This window comes from Brassica rapa, chromosome A03 (genome assembly GCF_000309985.2).
Source record: "Brassica rapa cultivar Chiifu-401-42 chromosome A03, CAAS_Brap_v3.01, whole genome shotgun sequence".
Lineage (NCBI taxonomy): Eukaryota > Viridiplantae > Streptophyta > Magnoliopsida > Brassicales > Brassicaceae > Brassica > Brassica rapa.
This window is the reverse complement of record NC_024797.2, coordinates 23,543,842-23,561,153: the sequence shown is the minus strand read 5'-3', so window position 1 is coordinate 23,561,153 and position 17,312 is coordinate 23,543,842. Positions and strand designations below refer to the sequence as shown.

The 17,312-nt window shown below is 39.0% G+C and overlaps 3 protein-coding genes across 4 annotated transcripts; 1 reads left to right on the top strand and 2 right to left on the bottom strand.

Moving 5' to 3' along the window:
- Positions 1-229: 229 nt before the first annotated feature.
- LOC103860811 (condensin-2 complex subunit D3) lies at positions 230-7,467 on the bottom strand. Its single transcript, XM_009138480.3, has 10 exons — positions 4,314-7,467; positions 3,466-4,003; positions 3,138-3,322; positions 2,373-2,864; positions 2,136-2,227; positions 1,945-2,032; positions 1,748-1,862; positions 1,514-1,646; positions 1,219-1,393; positions 230-1,128 (listed from the first exon to the last, which is right to left on the bottom strand). The coding sequence occupies exons 1-10, from the start codon at positions 5,802-5,804 to the stop codon at positions 439-441; spliced, it is 3,999 nt and encodes a 1,332-aa protein (XP_009136728.1). The 5' UTR covers positions 5,805-7,467; the 3' UTR covers positions 230-438.
- A 239-nt stretch (positions 7,468-7,706) lies between these two features.
- LOC103860810 (kinesin-like protein KIN-13A) lies at positions 7,707-12,968 on the top strand. Of its 2 annotated transcripts, XM_018658072.2 has the most exons (14): positions 7,707-7,928; positions 8,013-8,070; positions 8,160-8,409; positions 8,658-8,879; positions 9,358-9,549; positions 9,612-9,713; positions 9,847-9,924; positions 10,148-10,229; positions 10,376-10,538; positions 10,793-11,122; positions 11,298-11,516; positions 11,606-12,230; positions 12,326-12,391; positions 12,463-12,968. In XM_018658072.2, exons 3-14 carry the CDS (start codon positions 8,200-8,202, stop codon positions 12,643-12,645), a joined length of 2,472 nt encoding a protein of 823 aa, XP_018513588.2. In that variant the 5' UTR covers positions 7,707-7,928; positions 8,013-8,070; positions 8,160-8,199; the 3' UTR covers positions 12,646-12,968. The 2 variants fall into 2 exon arrangements, with proteins under 2 accessions (XP_018513588.2, XP_009136727.2); XM_009138479.3 differs by lacking the exons at positions 7,707-7,928; positions 8,013-8,070; positions 8,160-8,409; positions 8,658-8,879 and having other exon boundaries at positions 9,527-9,549; positions 9,612-9,777.
- LOC103860809 (probable pectate lyase 4) lies at positions 12,782-17,226 on the bottom strand. Its single transcript, XM_009138476.3, has 4 exons — positions 16,176-17,226; positions 15,989-16,092; positions 15,746-15,884; positions 12,782-15,569 (listed from the first exon to the last, which is right to left on the bottom strand). The coding sequence occupies exons 1-4, from the start codon at positions 16,878-16,880 to the stop codon at positions 15,348-15,350; spliced, it is 1,170 nt and encodes a 389-aa protein (XP_009136724.1). The 5' UTR covers positions 16,881-17,226; the 3' UTR covers positions 12,782-15,347.
- Positions 17,227-17,312: the final 86 nt, after the last annotated feature.

The window sequence follows — 17,312 nt, the reverse complement described above, 5'->3', positions numbered from 1 at the left end:
TTTTTATTAAATAATTATTTAGATTTATTTTAATTTATTTTTTAAATATTGTATACATGACATCTAAACCAGCAATATTAGCTGGCGCACCCATGTCAACACAATTACAAAATACAAAATAAAATAATACACTACTATCAGTAACCACTATTAAATAGATCCAAAAACACATTATCAACTCATTAAAAAACACAATATACGAACCCGGCGCGTAGCGCCGGAATACCGCTAGTTTATAAATAAAACTTTGTTTTTGGCTCAAAATCTTTTATTTTGGCCAAGGATCAATCTTTAGAATTAGGATTCTCCTAAGCAAAGCTTAACTAGATAGGGACAACATGAGAAACTTGCTTACATTCGTTTTCGAGCATACACAATAGACATTAGTAATTTAGTTACAACAAAAGCTATTTCCTGAGTCTCGTCTCGCTCTCTATTTTAGTTATCGTCATCAGACATGAAAGTTGGTCTTCTTCTGAGAGACTCCAGCACATCAGCCGATGGTCGACCACTCTGTTTACCTCCTCCAAGGCTCGACCTTAGCTTCGGAACGCTCATTGCGCTCAGAGGCGGCGTTGCAGCTCCACCGTTCACTTCTCTCAGTACCGACCTTGCCGCTTTAGCCGCCATTGCATCAGCAGCCGCAGATACCACTCTCGATTCCAGTCCCGAATCCCTAACATTCTCCTCCCTTTCTGCTTCTGTTGTTGGTTGCTCTGGTTCGCGGCTTCTATGACTTGTCCCGCAACCAACCCCTTGGTTAGCCATGGACCTTGCCTTTGCAGCCTCGTGCTTCTGCATATCGTAGACGAGCTCTTTCTGAAGCTGTTTATCAGCGACGAGCATTTCTTCTATCTCGTTCTTGTAGTCTTTCAGGAGCACACGGAGGCAGTCCATGAGCGAGCCTGTGAGAGGACTGTTCTTGCTCTCCAATAGCCTCTTGAGCTCAATGAAGATTGGAATCGTGTTCTGAATCAACCCTTTTCTAACAGCTTGCGTTATGGCTCTTCCTTTGGCAGCCGCCCCGTTGGAGTCTCCACCTTCTTCTTCCATCTCTACTGTCTCAGACGAAGATCCTCTTGAAACTGATAAACGGATCTCTTTGCACGCCAAGATTTGAAACGCATCCTACACCGCGAGAACAAACACGGTAAGAGAACTCATCGATGGCAACAGGGAAAAAAGGGCTCAACAACTTCCAGCTAGATTGGAAGTTACCTGTAGAACTGACTGACCAGTTACATCTTCTATGTTTAGCATTCCATCAGAAGCAGCTGCGAGGACCTCTGCACATAACTTTGCAAATGTGGCCAGAAGATGTTCTGGAGCCATTTGTTTAAGCAGAGTGACGTAGATCTGCATTCTTTTAGACCTAGCTCTTTCATCATTTCCTCTGCAAACAATTGCAACAAAAGAAAAACACACTAAATTATCCACACAAAAATGACAAGTTACACATAAGCATAAACCTTTAGAACATTAACTAGGCTATGTATGTGTATATCACGAGTACCTGATAGAAAAAGCTTGATCCTTTGTTCTTGATTGCTTAGCATCTGAATTATTGTGGCCATTGTGGGCGTGGCAATCGTTTAACACATAAATAGCTTCCACAAAACTGTTGTAAGCTAAAAGTGGTGCCTTAACTATAAGCAAAATGGGCATAATATTAATCAAAAATACTACCGATTATACAATAACAGGGAATGAAGGAATGCCTTTCATGGTTGTTCCCAGAGTTTCATACCTTTAAGGATGTTTCCAAATAAAAAGTCTGCAAGTCGACGTATCTTTTCAGATTCATCAACAAGAGATAGAAGGAAGCGAAGGAAAAGAACGCCTCTCCACTTAACATAATCTCTCTGAAATCAAAATAACAAAACCTGCTTATAGCATGGATTTTTCAACAACGGAAAGTGAGGAATCTGTGGAGAATAGCAATACCTGTAATAACCTTGAGAGAAGTATGAATGTCTGCCTTCTAACAACTTCACAAGGATCCCGAAGACGTTTAGTGATCTTTGGTATGTAACTATATGGGTACACAAACCATCAGTATTTGCCATGTAACAATTACGTATTTTTAACATTTGAGAAAAGACTAATGAAATATTAATGTTCTGTGAATAACTTACCACTCTATCATGGCTGTATAGTGAACACAAAAGTCTGTCATCGCCACTACAAGATTGTTACGCAAGGCTGCACAATCACTCTTTTCAAGCTCCTGTAAGAGCAAGGCATCAAGGAGTTCACATAGGTTACAATAAACAGCAGAGACAAAGGAAGCTGCCATTCACTGAAATTCTCCTTCCCAAAAATAATCGAAATGATAAGTGGGCAGAGAAATCAGCAAAGGCAAATCAACAGACCTGTGCAAAGAGAGGGATATATCTTTTAGCAAGCTTCCCGTCAGCCAAACAAATCTTCGCCATGGTCAACCAAGACTGACTATAAAGAGGAGGAGCTTTTTGCTTCAAGCAAGCATTGGCTTGTGGCAATTTGTTTTTCAGCTTTGAATCAGAATTCCCTGAAGTGATTACAGTATGTAACAACGGAACAATTTTGGTCGTGTCAGCTGAAGGATATATAATGACACAAGATCCAATGGTATATACTGCTGTGATTGCTTTTGATAACTTCTTGGATACAGAATCCAGTTTCTTGCTTCTCCTACTTCCAAGCATTGCTGGTGTGGCGAAAGAAAGATTATTACTGGAGATCCCCTCGATGTACTTTTCAGTGACCTTAGATGCCTTAGATAAAACTTGTTCTACCCATTTCTTGACAAGCATATCCGACTCCTCCGGGATGCGCGCCTTCTTTACGCACAAAGTTTTTAATGCTTTAACATGTGCATCGACCTGTCATTGAATAGCATTAACTAAGATCATGAGACAGATGACCCATATATGGATTAGCGATGAAAAGAAATCCATCCACAAGCCACTGAATAATATAATCTGATCGATTCAAGCATTCAACAGTTGCACCAGAACCAGGTCCCATTACATAAATGTAGAGGAAAAAATATATCTATCTAAAGGAATACGTCCAATACAAAACCCAGTATCTTGCTACGCCTTCGAAATTTGATATTATATATGAGATCGAAAAGCTATTAATCTAATGATTACCTCAGCAGAATGCAGGTTAAACTTTTCGATTTTCTTCAGCAAATTGTCGGCCAGATCTGCAGCAGGATCTGGTGGCAGCTGAAGGGAAACATTGGAGATAGTTTGCAAAAGAAAAACTCGATCCCCAGCCCATGTAGAAGAATTACACTCTACACCCTCTTCATCACCTTGTCCATCTGTTCCTTCTGAAAAGCCGCATCATCAAAAACACACATTCAAGAACTGGTTTACCTAGGGCAGTAGTTACAATTGAAACCACGCTACTAAGAGCAATAAGTAGAGACGTAAGCGAGTTAGTTTAGATGCCGTATAATGAAAACTGGCTAACCTTGCAAGTCATTTTTGTCTAGCAACTGCCAATGATGGTGAAGAAACTCCCATTCGACAGACTTTGGAAGAAAAACTGACACCTCTGAAAGAAGAAACCAAGCCCCGGCAGGAGCTGTCCATTTATTTATTGGCATTGAACGGTTTAACCAGAGTGATTCAGATTCCTTTATGATACTCTGCAGCGCAAGGGCAACTCTTGGTTTCAGTTGCTTCTTCTTGCCCAAACTTACACATATTTTCTTTACCCAAGGGGAAACCTCGCTGTTGCAGAGCTCCCTTAGGAGAACCAAAACTCCTTCTGGAAACAAAGCTTCAATGTCTCTGTCTATATCTTTTGAGCTAGAGCTCCAGTTGTCTGGGAGAGAAGCACTGCCCTGAGAAAGGGAATTTCCCGCTCGTGATATTCTCTCCAGGACTAGTTCATGAAAGACATTCTCGCATTCTTCTTGGATGCTAGTTTCATTGTCCATGACCATCCGAGGGACAGAATGTAACCATTCAGTGGTTACAACTTCATCTATACATATTCTGAAGGCCTACAGTGAACAGAAAAAGACAATGATTTACATTACCAAATAAAGAAAAGGGAGCGGGAGGCATATGAACAAGTCACTGATTTAACCTATATTTAGAAATAAGTTAGACAAGATTTTAGTACTAGCAAAAGAAGCAATTATTATACATTCCACCATTCATCCAAATGACTAAGAAGCACAATCATTCATTATTCATATAGAACATTTTGGCCCTCCAAATTTGGTTTCCTCAACTTTAAGCTAATAAAAGACAAAGCATACTTGTATCACAGTAAGGGAGAAGGAAGACACTGAGTCACAGAAAACATACCTCGGAAAGAGCAGAAATTGCAGCCTTTCTAATACTTATGAGCGGATCAGAACAAGATGTACCCATTGTCTTTAGGATACTAACATCAAAGCAACCACCCAAAAGGGATGTCAATTTTGTAACTAGAAGAAGAGCTGCTCTCCGTGTCGCCGCCTTCTCATCCACACATCTCTTCTTCAAAAGGTCAGTTATTCTACCTTTTCCCTCTGAAGTCTCACCACCAGTAAACCCAAGGGCTTGTTTCAAGATCGACCTACTCCTTTCATCACCAGTCAAAAATCCCACAACTTGAGCTAAGTTGGACAAAGCTCGAGCTCTAATTAAAGCGCTTGAATCTGAACACCGCTGCACTAAGGCATTAAGACAACCCAATCCCCACGAATCTTCCACGCCATCCTCTGAACTAATACTTCCAAAGGGGTTTCCTAATGAGCTCATCAACAAAGGTATAAGATCAACAGCCAATATCCTCAAATTAGATTTACCCTGACCCATCTTCATCACAAATTCAACAAACTCCGATTGATCCTCAACCTCCATTGCCTTTACAATCTCAAGTATCGCCTCCACCGCGAATCCACGCGGCTCAGCCTTCTCAGGCGCCTTATGAACCAAAAACTTAGGCAAATTACAAACAACTTTTTTCAACTCGGAGTTATCTTTAGCCAAACCCATAATCTTCCTTGACACAAACCCTAACGCGAAGCTTCTCGCCTGATGCTTCCCCATCAAAAGCAACGGTGTCAAAGACTTCGAAATCTCAGCGGCAGTAAGCGACACATCTCCATGGTCAGAGCTCAACACTCCACCCAGTATCCTCCCGCACGTTTCCATCAATTTATCATAACTCAAAACCCCTGAATGCTCCAGCGCTAGTAAAGGAATCTCGCTCACAGTCTGTACCAAAGACTTCAAGCTATCGGGAAATCTATCCAAATGAACAAACCCCAGAACCGAGCCTAGACGCTCGAGCACTCTAAACACCAACTTCGCATCGAACCCACCCTCTTCCGTCTCGTCCCCATCTTCACGCCCTAGGTTTTTAGCGTTCTTCCTCGAACCACCGCCGCGTCCTCTCTTCTTCTTGTTCCCTTGAGACGACGCCACCGCCGCTCCTCCCGAATCCTCGCGGCGACGAGGTTTGAGGTAGCGGCGAATCGAACCCAGCAGAGAGAGAAACGCGACGGGGGAGAAGAAAGTGAAAACGGGGCAGTTCGTGGAAAGAAGCAGAGAGAGATAGGCCTCGGAGGCTGAAATCGCCAGACGGCCGGATTCGACCGGAGAATCCATGGCGGCGGAGAAGCAGCGGAGGAACGATGAAGCCGTCGAGGAGAGGCTGACGTAGAACCGATCGAGGATTTCGTCGTCGTCTGTGTCGAGTAGAGACTTGAGATCCGCGACGAGTTCGTGGTAGTGTGATTCATCGTCTCCTCCTCCTCCTCCTTCGATTCCTGCGATGATTCTAGCGAGCAAGAGCTCCTCCTCATCCATGGCGAGTGATACTGAGAGGAATTGGGATTCTAGGGTTTTATGTAACTGTTCAAAACATTTTGGGATTCCCGCGATCTGAGTGCTCTTATCGAAATTCAAAATTGAACAAGGAAATAAAGTTAGGGGCAAATTAAAGAATTTGATACAAAGTAGAGGCCTTGATGTGTAAACTCGGGTTGGGAGGTTACATGGTTATGGTGTGTACAAACAAGAGTGTATAACCAAGATCAGCTGGTACGTAGCTCAAGTAACAGCAAACATAACGTGGTCGACTGTACGATGTTTCAACTCTTTTGCTTCTTCTATGTTTTCTCATTTGTTTCTTATAAAGCATCTGGTTATTTAAAAGGTGTTAACATATTCAGTAATCAGTACATGTGAACATATATTTAAAGCGTGGTTGTGTGTTCCAGGCGTATGAGTTTAGATACCCCACTTTAACTCTACACTTTTTAAACAATCAGGGTGGTGTTTGTCACGCTGCGCAAAACTAGAGATCCGTTTTGTCAATTAAAAAAAACATGGAGCTTTGACAACTCCTCCGTAACTGTTTTGACTTCAAATTTGAATCCCTCTCATCATCAAAACGCTTTAGGCTCAAGCAAAAGCTTTTGGATTCAAAACTAAGTAACCCCACACATTTTGTTTTGCCACTTGATGCAATCCAACCTTATAATAGTTGTTCTCAGCAAGTAAATCGATACAAACCAAATTAATTGTTAATTTGAAACCTTCATTATCAGAGGTATGGCATTATAGCTTAACTATATTGCCACATCCTATCAATCAGAAACTTGGAATATACTTATGTTTTTCCTGATTTAATATAAATACGTAATTTTAGGTCCTTGAACATCTTTAAGCAAATCAACTTTTTTGCCGTGCTATAAAAAGTATAAACTATCTGGTCACTGCTTACTTTTACGTGGGTAGATAGAATCTTTAGCTTCCATCAATATAGCATATTGGCATATAGTACAACATTTCCAGTTCGAAAATATACTTCAAAAGTTGTGGCAATAATGACCTACAGAAAACTCAATGAGTTGAATGATTTCAATTTTGATTACTAATATCATATTAGTATCAGTACATATTAGTAAAATGTAGTTATGTACTGATACTATTACCAAAACAGTAATCATGTATCACAATTTTATATTGTTCGAAATCCAAAAGTGCTACAGTATGTATTAATTCACATTATATATATAGTAATCTACTACACCAATTTTATGCGTGTGATAATAAACATTTTCTATCTACTAACTCATGGTAATTTAGTTGTTGAAAGACCCTCTTTAAATACTTATCGACTAGACTTTTTAAAAATTGAGCTCAGCCCAGCATCAAAAAGAAGAAAGACGGTTGAAGAAAACCGAGTGAACAATATATGAAAAGATCTACTGACTTCTCTCGGTAATTAATTAGGGAGGAAGACATTCAAAGGATCATTCATTCAAATACACGAAATCAGGCAATAATTTGAATTTATAGACAAATTCGTTTCTCATATGGTTTTATTGTTTTGAGCTGATTTTGATAGTTTTTCTTTGTAATTGAAAGATATCTCTGTAATAAACGTTTTTCAATTAAATAAAAATCGCACATTCTTATTTTCATCTGGAATAAGCTGAATTTAGATTCCACAAGAAGATGAGATTTCCACAAGTACAGCTTTCTTCAAGGTCAGAAATATCAGCATGAAACGAAATGTGTGTGAAAAAATAATAGTAACTAAAATCACACAAACCGTACAAAATGGATGCTCATGACTTAGATCCATGCAATGTATAAAACATTGGGGCAAATCAAACATTTTATGAAAGTAACGGGGCTCTGATTTGTTACTTAAAAAAATGGTAGATGTTTCGAATGTTTGTTTGTTGTTGTTAATTGAGTTAATAATAGTACCTTGTCAAATCACCTTGGTCTCTCTCTCTCTCTCTCTCTCTCTCTCTCTCTGCCCAGGCATCGCTTACGGGATAGGCGACGAAAATTTGAATCAGATTCGCCTCTTCTCTCTCTCTCTCTCCATACCCAAACAATACGTCTCGCTTAGGTTTCCTTCCTCCCTCCCATAGATCTGATCGTTTCACGAGAAAATTCCAGATCACAGATCAGGTAATCTCTCCTTGTAACACCTGAGATTCATCGACATTTTGCTCCATTCTCTGATGAAAGCTGAATCTATCGGTTGATTTTCAGATTCCGAAGGAGAGTGAATCAAGTTTCCAGGTGTTAATCGCAGCTTCCTCTCCTCATTGTGAGTAATCGCAATCGATTTCTCATTAGACGGAAACTTGTTGCTGATGATGTTATCACTATTGACTGTGGCTTTTGTTTTGGACGAAGAGTCGTTGCTCTGGCTCCTCAACGAAGATCGCAGCGCCTCATGGGCGGCGGCCATATGCAGCAGACCAATGCTGCTGCGGTGGCTGCGACGGCGCTGTACGATGGAGCTCTGAACAATGCAGGACCTGGAAACGAGGCTGGGGATGCCGTCATGGCACGGTGGCTCCAGTCCGCTGGTTTACAGCATCTGGGGTCTCCTGTTGCTTCCGCAGGTACTGATCAGCGTCATCTCCCGAACCTTCTCATGCAGGTTACTAACTTCTTCCTTTAGATTCTTGCATTAACTTGCATATGCTTTTATATGGTTTCTTTAGTATGCTCAATATGTTTGTGAACAGAGCATGTATCATTCTTAATTAGAAAGTTTTGGGTATATTTTTTCTGCTAATGCTTCTAAATGTGTGGAAGTAGGATTGTTAACTGTGTGTCTCTTATACATGTGGTCATTTTTTCTCTTTTTAGTGGGCAACTCCTTTATGATATATTATTTTGTATTAGGGTTATGGAGCACAGACTGCTGAAGAGAAGCAAAGACTTTTCAAATTAATGAGAAATCTTAATTTGAATGGGGAATCTGCTTCTGAGCCGTATACACCCACTGGTCAAACATCAGCAGCTATGCCCCCTTCAGATGGGTTTTATTCACCTGAGTTGAGAGGTGACTTTGGAGCTGGGTTGCTAGATCTTCACGCAATGGATGACACAGAGCTGCTTTCCGAGGTATGTTTTGCAAGGGAAATTAAATCACATAACTTTATTATTTTTGCCGGTTTGTGACCACATATGGTAGGATGAGGAATATCTTTGAGCTCTATCTTGGTTGTTGCTACTTTTTTTTTTGTTAACACCCCCTTACAATCTTTTATTGACGCTCACCTACCGGCTATGTATGATTCAGCCCCAATATAATCATCTTTTAGACATAAACTTTGTCGGCTTTTGATTTCGAGACCTGGATACCGTTGTTAGTCAACATAATTACTACTGTTGTGAAACTTATCATATAGATATTGTAGTTAATTACTTGTTCAAGTAATTCATTAACTTAGAGGAGCTATTGCAATTAAAAGGAGTTCGGAATGTGGTCTGTTTGGTGGAATTTTTCTTTCATTTTCCACTGCTTAATGATAATTATTTCATCGCAATAGTCACCAACTCATTGATTGTGTAATAAACTCATACTTCATTCATTTTACAGCATGTGATTTCTGAACCATTTGAGCCATCGCCTTTCATGCCAAGTGTCAATCAAGCTTTTGAAGAAGACTTCAGTGTGCCAGCTAACCAGCAACAGCGACAAGAACAGGACGCTGAACCTTCGAGCCCATTTCCTAGGAGTGAAAAAGAAAGTAGTGGAAGAGAAAACAGTGTAGCCAAAATAAGAGTAGTGGTATGGCATTTCTTTCGAGTCGTCATCATTGGAGAACTATACATATTTACATATTTATTCAGGTAAGGAAGAGACCGCTGAATAAAAAGGAAACCGCTAAAAAGGAGGACGATATCATCACTGTATCTAATAATTCTCTGACTGTTCACGAGACCAAGTTGAAGGTTCGTGTGTGTGCTACATTAAAAGATACGATGACATCCATGATTCAGTTCAACGAGATGAAAGGTCATAGAGCCTCTTCATTTTATGTTTCTTTTTCTGATATTGAATGAAACTTAATCTTTGTTGGTGCAGGTGGATTTGACTGCATATATGGAAAAACATGAGTTTTGCTTTGATGCTGTTCTGGGTGAGCATGTTTCAAATGACGAGGTAATTTAATAGCCATAAGGAATTGAGATCTACCGGCAACCCTAGTGGGGTACATTATTGTACTTCAAGATGCGAGATAACATAGATTAGTTTTAAAATATACTAACCTTGTGAACTTTAAATTATAGTCTAACAATCCTGTTCGTCCACCTTTTTTTCTAGTTTGATTTCCATTTTAAGCTGTATTATATATTGTAAAGTTGTTTACTGTTCCCTTGATCAGGTGTATCGGGTCACGATAGAGCCAATTATTCCCACGATTTTTCAGAGAACCAAAGCTACCTGTTTTGCTTATGGTCAAACAGGTACATAACTATACTTTTGCTCATGGGAACTATTTCTTAGGTCAATGTTATTGTGATAAGTCTAGTATTCCTATCGCCTTTTACTTTTTACTCGTTAATATTATCTTTTTGCTTCTGTGACCTTGATAATGTTTTGCATTAATTAGGTAGCGGTAAGACATTCACAATGAAACCACTGCCTATACGGGCTGTTCAAGATCTTATGAGGATGTTGAATCAACCAGTATATCGTGATCAGAGGCTTAAGTTGTGGCTCAGTTATTTCGAGATATATGGTGGAAAGCTCTACGATCTTCTCTCCGAAAGAAAGTTAGTGTTTCTTTTTCTGTTCTCATATCTTTTAAATGGCACATTTGGTATTATGAGTTTTTTTTTTGAAAAATGCCGCTGGACAAAAACGTCAATACCTTGAGCTGGCACATTCAAATTTATTTTCATTTGTATGCCATTGGACATTATAGTATATATTTACTCTTCTATCAGTCTCCATACTCTAAATACTGTTTGCGTGTATTACAAATGCATGTGAGTAGTTGGCTGACTAATAAGTTGTTGCTGAGCAGGAAACTTTGTATGCGAGAAGATGGTAGACAACAAGTTTGCATTGTTGGCCTGCAAGAGTTTGAAGTTTCGGATATACAAATCGTAAAGGATTATATCGATAAAGGGAGTGCTTCAAGGAGCACAGGATCAACTGGCGCCAATGAGGAATCTTCAAGATCACATGCTATTTTACAGCTTGTTGTCAAAAAGCATGTGGAGGTGAAAGAAACTCGACGAAATAATAATGATAATAACGAATCACGAGGGAAAGTTGTGGGGAAGATTTCTTTCATTGATCTTGCTGGCAGTGAAAGAGGTGCAGACACCACAGACAATGACCGCCAGACAAGGTAAGGTCATCTCTGTCCTCTGGTAGAAGAGTTATTGAGTATTGACCTCCCCATCTATGTAGAACTTAGATTTAAAATGATTGTTTGACCTCATGGATAAAGTAAATCTACCTTCTTCCGTCAGGATGACTACTCTTGATCTGAACTGTTCTTTTTGACTATGGTTGTTTCTTAGGATTGAAGGTGCAGAAATCAATAAGAGTCTCTTAGCTCTCAAAGAATGTATCCGCGCGCTGGACAATGACCAGCTACATATTCCATTCCGTGGAAGCAAACTAACTGAAGTGCTCCGTGACTCATTTGTTGGAAACTCAAGAACTGTGATGATTTCTTGCATCTCTCCAAACGAAGGATCATGCGAACATACCCTAAATACATTAAGATACGCCGATCGGTATGTTTTGATGAGCTAAAAACCTATCTAAGATAACTCTCGGTTTCATCTCTCGAACTCATGTCTGTAATTTACTAATTTTACAACAGGGTTAAAAGTCTATCTAAAAGTGGAAATAGCAAGAAGGATCAAACCTATAACTCGTTGCCGCCAGCTAATAAGGATGTGTCTTTGCCTTCTTCTCAACTAGCTTCAAACGATGCAGAAGATGTCTTTGAGCCTCCGCAGGAATATAATGCACAGGAGACAGGGAAAAGGGTAGAGAAAGACAGCAGCTACTCTACTTCGGGTATTGAATTCAAGCAGCCTACAAATTACCCATCTTCATATCCGGCCAGCTTTAAAGAAGAAAGGGGAATACCATCAATATCAATGGACAGAGGAAAATCAGATACGAGCAATTCTTTTGGCGGCGGCTCCACCAGTCAAAGGATTCAGTCATCTTCTTATCCTCAAGACGCTTCAGATCAGGAAGAAAAAGTGAAGAAGGTATCACCGACTCGTAGGAAAGTTTCCCGGGAGGAAAAACCAGAAAGACATCAAAACTTGTCAAGGAGAGATTCCATAAGTGCGTCTGATGTCCCTGCGACGATAAACTTCAGACAGCTCAATAGTACTACCGCCAGTCAGAACACGAGCGATGCTTCTTCAAGGCAATATGAAACAATAACGGAGCCGCCTTCTCCTGATGAAAACATCAGTGCATTGCTTGAGGTAATAACCCCATCTGGTTCCAGGGAATGTAATGAATTTTACAGCTAAAAAATCTGAACTGCTGTTTAATTAAATTGGATTTTGATCTCTGGCAGGAGGAAGAGGCCTTAATTACAGCACACAGAAAAGAAATCGAGGATACAATGGAGATTGTTCGCGAGGTACAAAATAACCTACTTTGTTATTTGCTTATGTCTTTTGGTTATTGTAACATTGTATTGGGTTTGAGCAGGAAATGAAATTACTAGCGGAGGTGGATCGGCCAGGGAGCATGATTGACAACTATGTGACACAACTGAACTTTGTCTTGTCCCGTAAAGCAGCTGGGCTCGTAAGCCTTCAAGCTCGTCTCGCTAGGTTCCAACACCGTCTGAAAGAGCAAGAGATCCTTAGCCGGAAGAGAGTTCCTCGCTAGGAAAAGGGGGAAATGATGTTAGTTTTGGGTTCCAATCAGGTGATCTTTTATTCTACTTATACACACAAATCTTCCTTCCTCTCGTGTTTTTGTGAATTGGGGATTGTGTTTTTGCGTTTCTAATTTGTCAATTTTATATTTTGTTTTTCTTTTTTCTTTTTCTGTCCTTTGTCAACATTTTTATCTAATGTCTTCTGCAACTTATTGATGAACTGTTGATTGAAGTTCTTTGTACTGACATAGTAGCAGTCATGTGGAACTCGTAATCGAAACAGTTCGTTGTATATTTGTAACACATTTGTGAAGATCGTTTGTTTATATAAGACATCTACTTTCGAAGAAACTATCAGGTATATAATACTCGAGTGTGATTCATGGAAGTATAGCTATGGATACAAAAAAACACTATGGTAAAACAAAAAAAAGACAAAAAAAGTTACAAAACCCTGAGATGGTAAAAGATCTCATTTTCTGTCCCCTCACAGTGAGTAAAATTGGTCTATACTACCCCTACATGCATGCTTAATTAACAAGTTACAACTTGTAAATTGTACTAATATACGGCGTCCTTTCTATCACTAGATGGATTTCATTCGGAGTTGGTTCCTCCGGTTTGTGTTGTGACAAAAAAAAAAAGTGTTATGATAATTGTATAGGACAAGTACTTGGTGCTCGGTTACTGATTATCTGCTCCTTTTTTTTTCAATTATTCCTTTTGATTTCAAGCTCTGTTAAGTCGAGTAATACTTTTGATCCCTTTTCTTAGTAATGTGCTGCAAGAAAACTTGAAATCTTTCTTAGCATAAAATACAATACAACAATCTGTCATTTGGTTTGTGTTGAATTGTTTGAAGTTGTGGTCCCGTAACATTTATAATCCAAAGTAACTAGTCAATTTGAATACATGTATTTAACTAACTATGGTTTTGATTCGAAAAACTAACTATGGTAAAACAAAAAGAAGACAAAAAAATTACAAAATTCGTAAAAGATCACCTTTTCTGTCCCCCTCACAGTGAGTGAAATTGGTGTATATTACATGCAACATTAATTACCAAATTACAACTTGTAAAGTGTACTAATATTCCGTGTATGACGTCGTTTCTTTTTTTTTTCTGTTCAACTAACGACGTCGTTTTCTATCACTAAATTTAAATGAATTTCATTCGGCTATCGAAGTTGGTTTTCACCGGTTTAATAATCACGGCATCAGTCTATCTAACGGGCCGTTTAACCTCGCGACTTCATAACTGTGTGGGACAAATGCTTGGTTGCGTGCTTCAGGAACGTGGAGCAATGAGAGCACTTTTGATATTCAAGGTGGGTCTAGAAGGATTGAAAGAGGAAGCCGAGACATTTACCACCTGGTGGTAATGATGCAGCCGCAATCGCCAGGTGGATTCAAACCAATAACTCTCATACTCCTAAGGTAAGATTATGATCCTGATCAAGTAAAACTAACAATGATTTGTGGTTTTCTGTCGTAAGAAAATAAGGCTACTTAAATGTGGGGGTTGATCTTGTGTTCTTAGCTCTGTTGCAGGATAAGTTTTGCTTTATAATTGTGATCACATCATCTAGGATAGTGTAAAGCTCTTGTGATTTGTGAACACTTAAATATGGGTTAAAGAGCCAAAGAATATAATAGCTTGTTGCTCCTTATGTTACTGTTTTGTAGTTTCGCTGATTCTATGTCTGGAGTGTTATTAGTTGTTAGTTGTTACTGACGGATCAGATAAAAATTTGCAAACACTTAGTTGATCGTGGTTCCCTTGTAATTATGAGGTCTTGGGGGTTTTTAAAGTAGGAAAAGGTTAAATGGTGATTAGCTTCACTTTTCTGATAAAAGTTTGTTATTGCAGTCATTGTACCTTTTGCGTGTGTGGGATCAAGAGCAGGAAAAAGAGGCAAGCAGCTCTTGGAATTAGACAAGAGGAGGATCACAAGATCAAGAACAACAAAATTAACAACAATCTCGCTCAAAGATTCACGGAATGTTTAGAACAGGACCAAAACAGGAGTGTGAGAATTTTAACCGTAGCGGTCGGTAACAAGAAGAATGTCAAAATGGGCAGTAGATTTTTTTTTTTCGCCTAGATCTATGGGTTCATCGTTTTAAATGTACAATGCTCTCAAAATTTAAATTGAATCTATATGTAATTAAAATTGTGGTTCTGAACCTTCATGAGACCATTGTTTTATTAGTTGCGACTTTTAAGATTTAGCGTACTGTTAACAGATATTACTGATGTAGATTTAGAGCTCTATGGAAGTCTTTCAAAAATGCATGACACTGAAAAAGCAAAAACATCCAAAGGCCATTGATGAATTGAATTGGATTACGGTTTTGATGAAATAAGTCATTTTCTCATTTCAACTCTAGAGAAGCTGAAGAAGATGGTTGAGTCAGAAGCACCAATGAAAGGACGACAAAATCTTTTATGCTTAATTCAAGAACTGGAAATTCTCAAACCAAACGCATGAAAATGACATCAGAACAAGCATAGTCCTTCTAAGTATCCAAAGAGTCATTATTATCTTTCCATACAATTGATTTATACTACAAGGTTGGTTTATTTGGTATTTTTTAACAACGCTAATTAAGTTCAGGATACATACAAATAAATAACTTGACCTGAAATATTATATGACACACGCATATATATATATAAGGAGGACTTTGATTCAAGGTGATCAGTTGATTAGCAAGCCCTGCCGGGTGCGCAACGGAGAGGACCGGCCGAGGCAGTAAGAGCAGGGACTTGAGCCCCCGGGGCCACTGGAAACCGCTCTCCAGCTGCGTACGGCGGCGGAACGCCCGGTCCACCAGACGGCGTGAAGAAAGCTCCATTGATGAAAACGTCCTTATTCGTACTCCATTTCCAATTTTTTGCGGCAGGACTTTTATCCATTCTCTTTGTCACCTTAATATTATATAAAACGTGTATTAGAAGAACTACAACATAATTTTGAATATTTATACATTCTTTGGAACTTAAAATCGGTTGATATTGAGACTATACTAATAAGCCTAAAAAAATAAATAAATCATATTTAAGACTTGGTTGACGATGATGATGATAATTCTAAATTAAGAAACCTCTTTGTGTTCTTTTCTGTCAGGAGCGACGAAGTGGTTGGATTCACTAAAGATAGTAGGATCAGCACTTCCTCCAATCGCATACAGATTCCATTTGTTGTACATATTGTTTGCTACATGCGCATACCCTCTTCTTACCCTGCAATGTCATTATTCACATATCCACGTCAGCATTTTCTAATCTACTAATCATAATTTATATTTATCATAAGTTATACATATATTTAATCTTTTCATACGTACCTAGGCATTCTCTCAGTGAGACCCGGTCCAAATACATTAAATGCAACTGTAACTTTCATATTCTTATCAGCCATATGGTTGTCAGAATGTCCGAGCAACATTGCCTTCGTAATAACATTTCATCAATACTCGGTATGTTTTAAAGTTACAAATTTCATGTAAAGAGGTATGGTATATATATACTTACTTTCTGGTGATTTATCAAACGATTGTTAGAAATAGTGACAGCCGTAGAAGATGTAACCACATCGATCAAACCATCTTGACACCGAGATAAGTGACAATGATCGATCCAAACATTTCTAGATTGAAACACGCGGATTCCGTCACCGTCAAACCCTTTGCTCAATCTACAATCATGGACAGTTATCCCATGTATTATGACATTGCTCGCACGTTTGATCGAAATGCATGGTCCGTTACCAATATCAACTTTTACTCCTCTCCCGTCTATCGTCTTGTGGCTCTTCACTTCGAGCTCGGTTCTCAACCTTATGACCATGTCACGTGCGAATGTGATCCATAGTGGATTAGATTGGGTCGCCCCAAACCTTAAGGTTCCGGGTTTAGGCTTTCCAGCGTCATCTGCTGGGCTTGTAACCACGTAGATAGGCCCTTTGCTGCCCCCTAACGCGCCTTTGCCGAACCCTACCGCGCATCTGGCCAGGGCTTGACGGTTAGTCGACCATTTAGCGTCTCTTCGCCAGCAAGCATCAATAGGATTTAGTGCTGCCCCGAGGGTGTAATTACCATCACTATAATTAAAAGCATCAATAGGATTTGGTGCTGGCGCGGCGAAAGTGGAATCATTACTATAATTAAAAGCATCTACAAGAGGAGAAGAGAAAGTTGCAAAAAGGAGTGAAAATGTTAATAACACGAGAGAAGCCATTTTCTTGAAGACGTGGATGTAATGCTTGAATTGAACTATGTGTGTGTGTGTGTGCAAATATTTATGCACGAGTCACAACATAGATGTGAGGTAGCTAGAGAATATATGTATGTATCAGTATCTATATATAGGCTTATATATTACTCCCTCCGTTTTTTAATATAAGTCGTTGTAGAGAAATTTTTTTGTTCCAAATTATATGTCGTTTTCGGTTTTCTATGTAAAATTTATTAGTAATTAATATTGTATGACCAATGGTAATATATCTTTTATTTTTCTATTGGTTGAATTGTGATTAGGTAAATAATTAATGATGTTTTTGTTTAGAAAATATAAAAAATTAATGGTTTTCTTAATCTACGTGCATAGCTATAAAACGACTTATATAAAAAAACGGAGGGAGTATATATTTGCATTTTAAAATGTGACTTT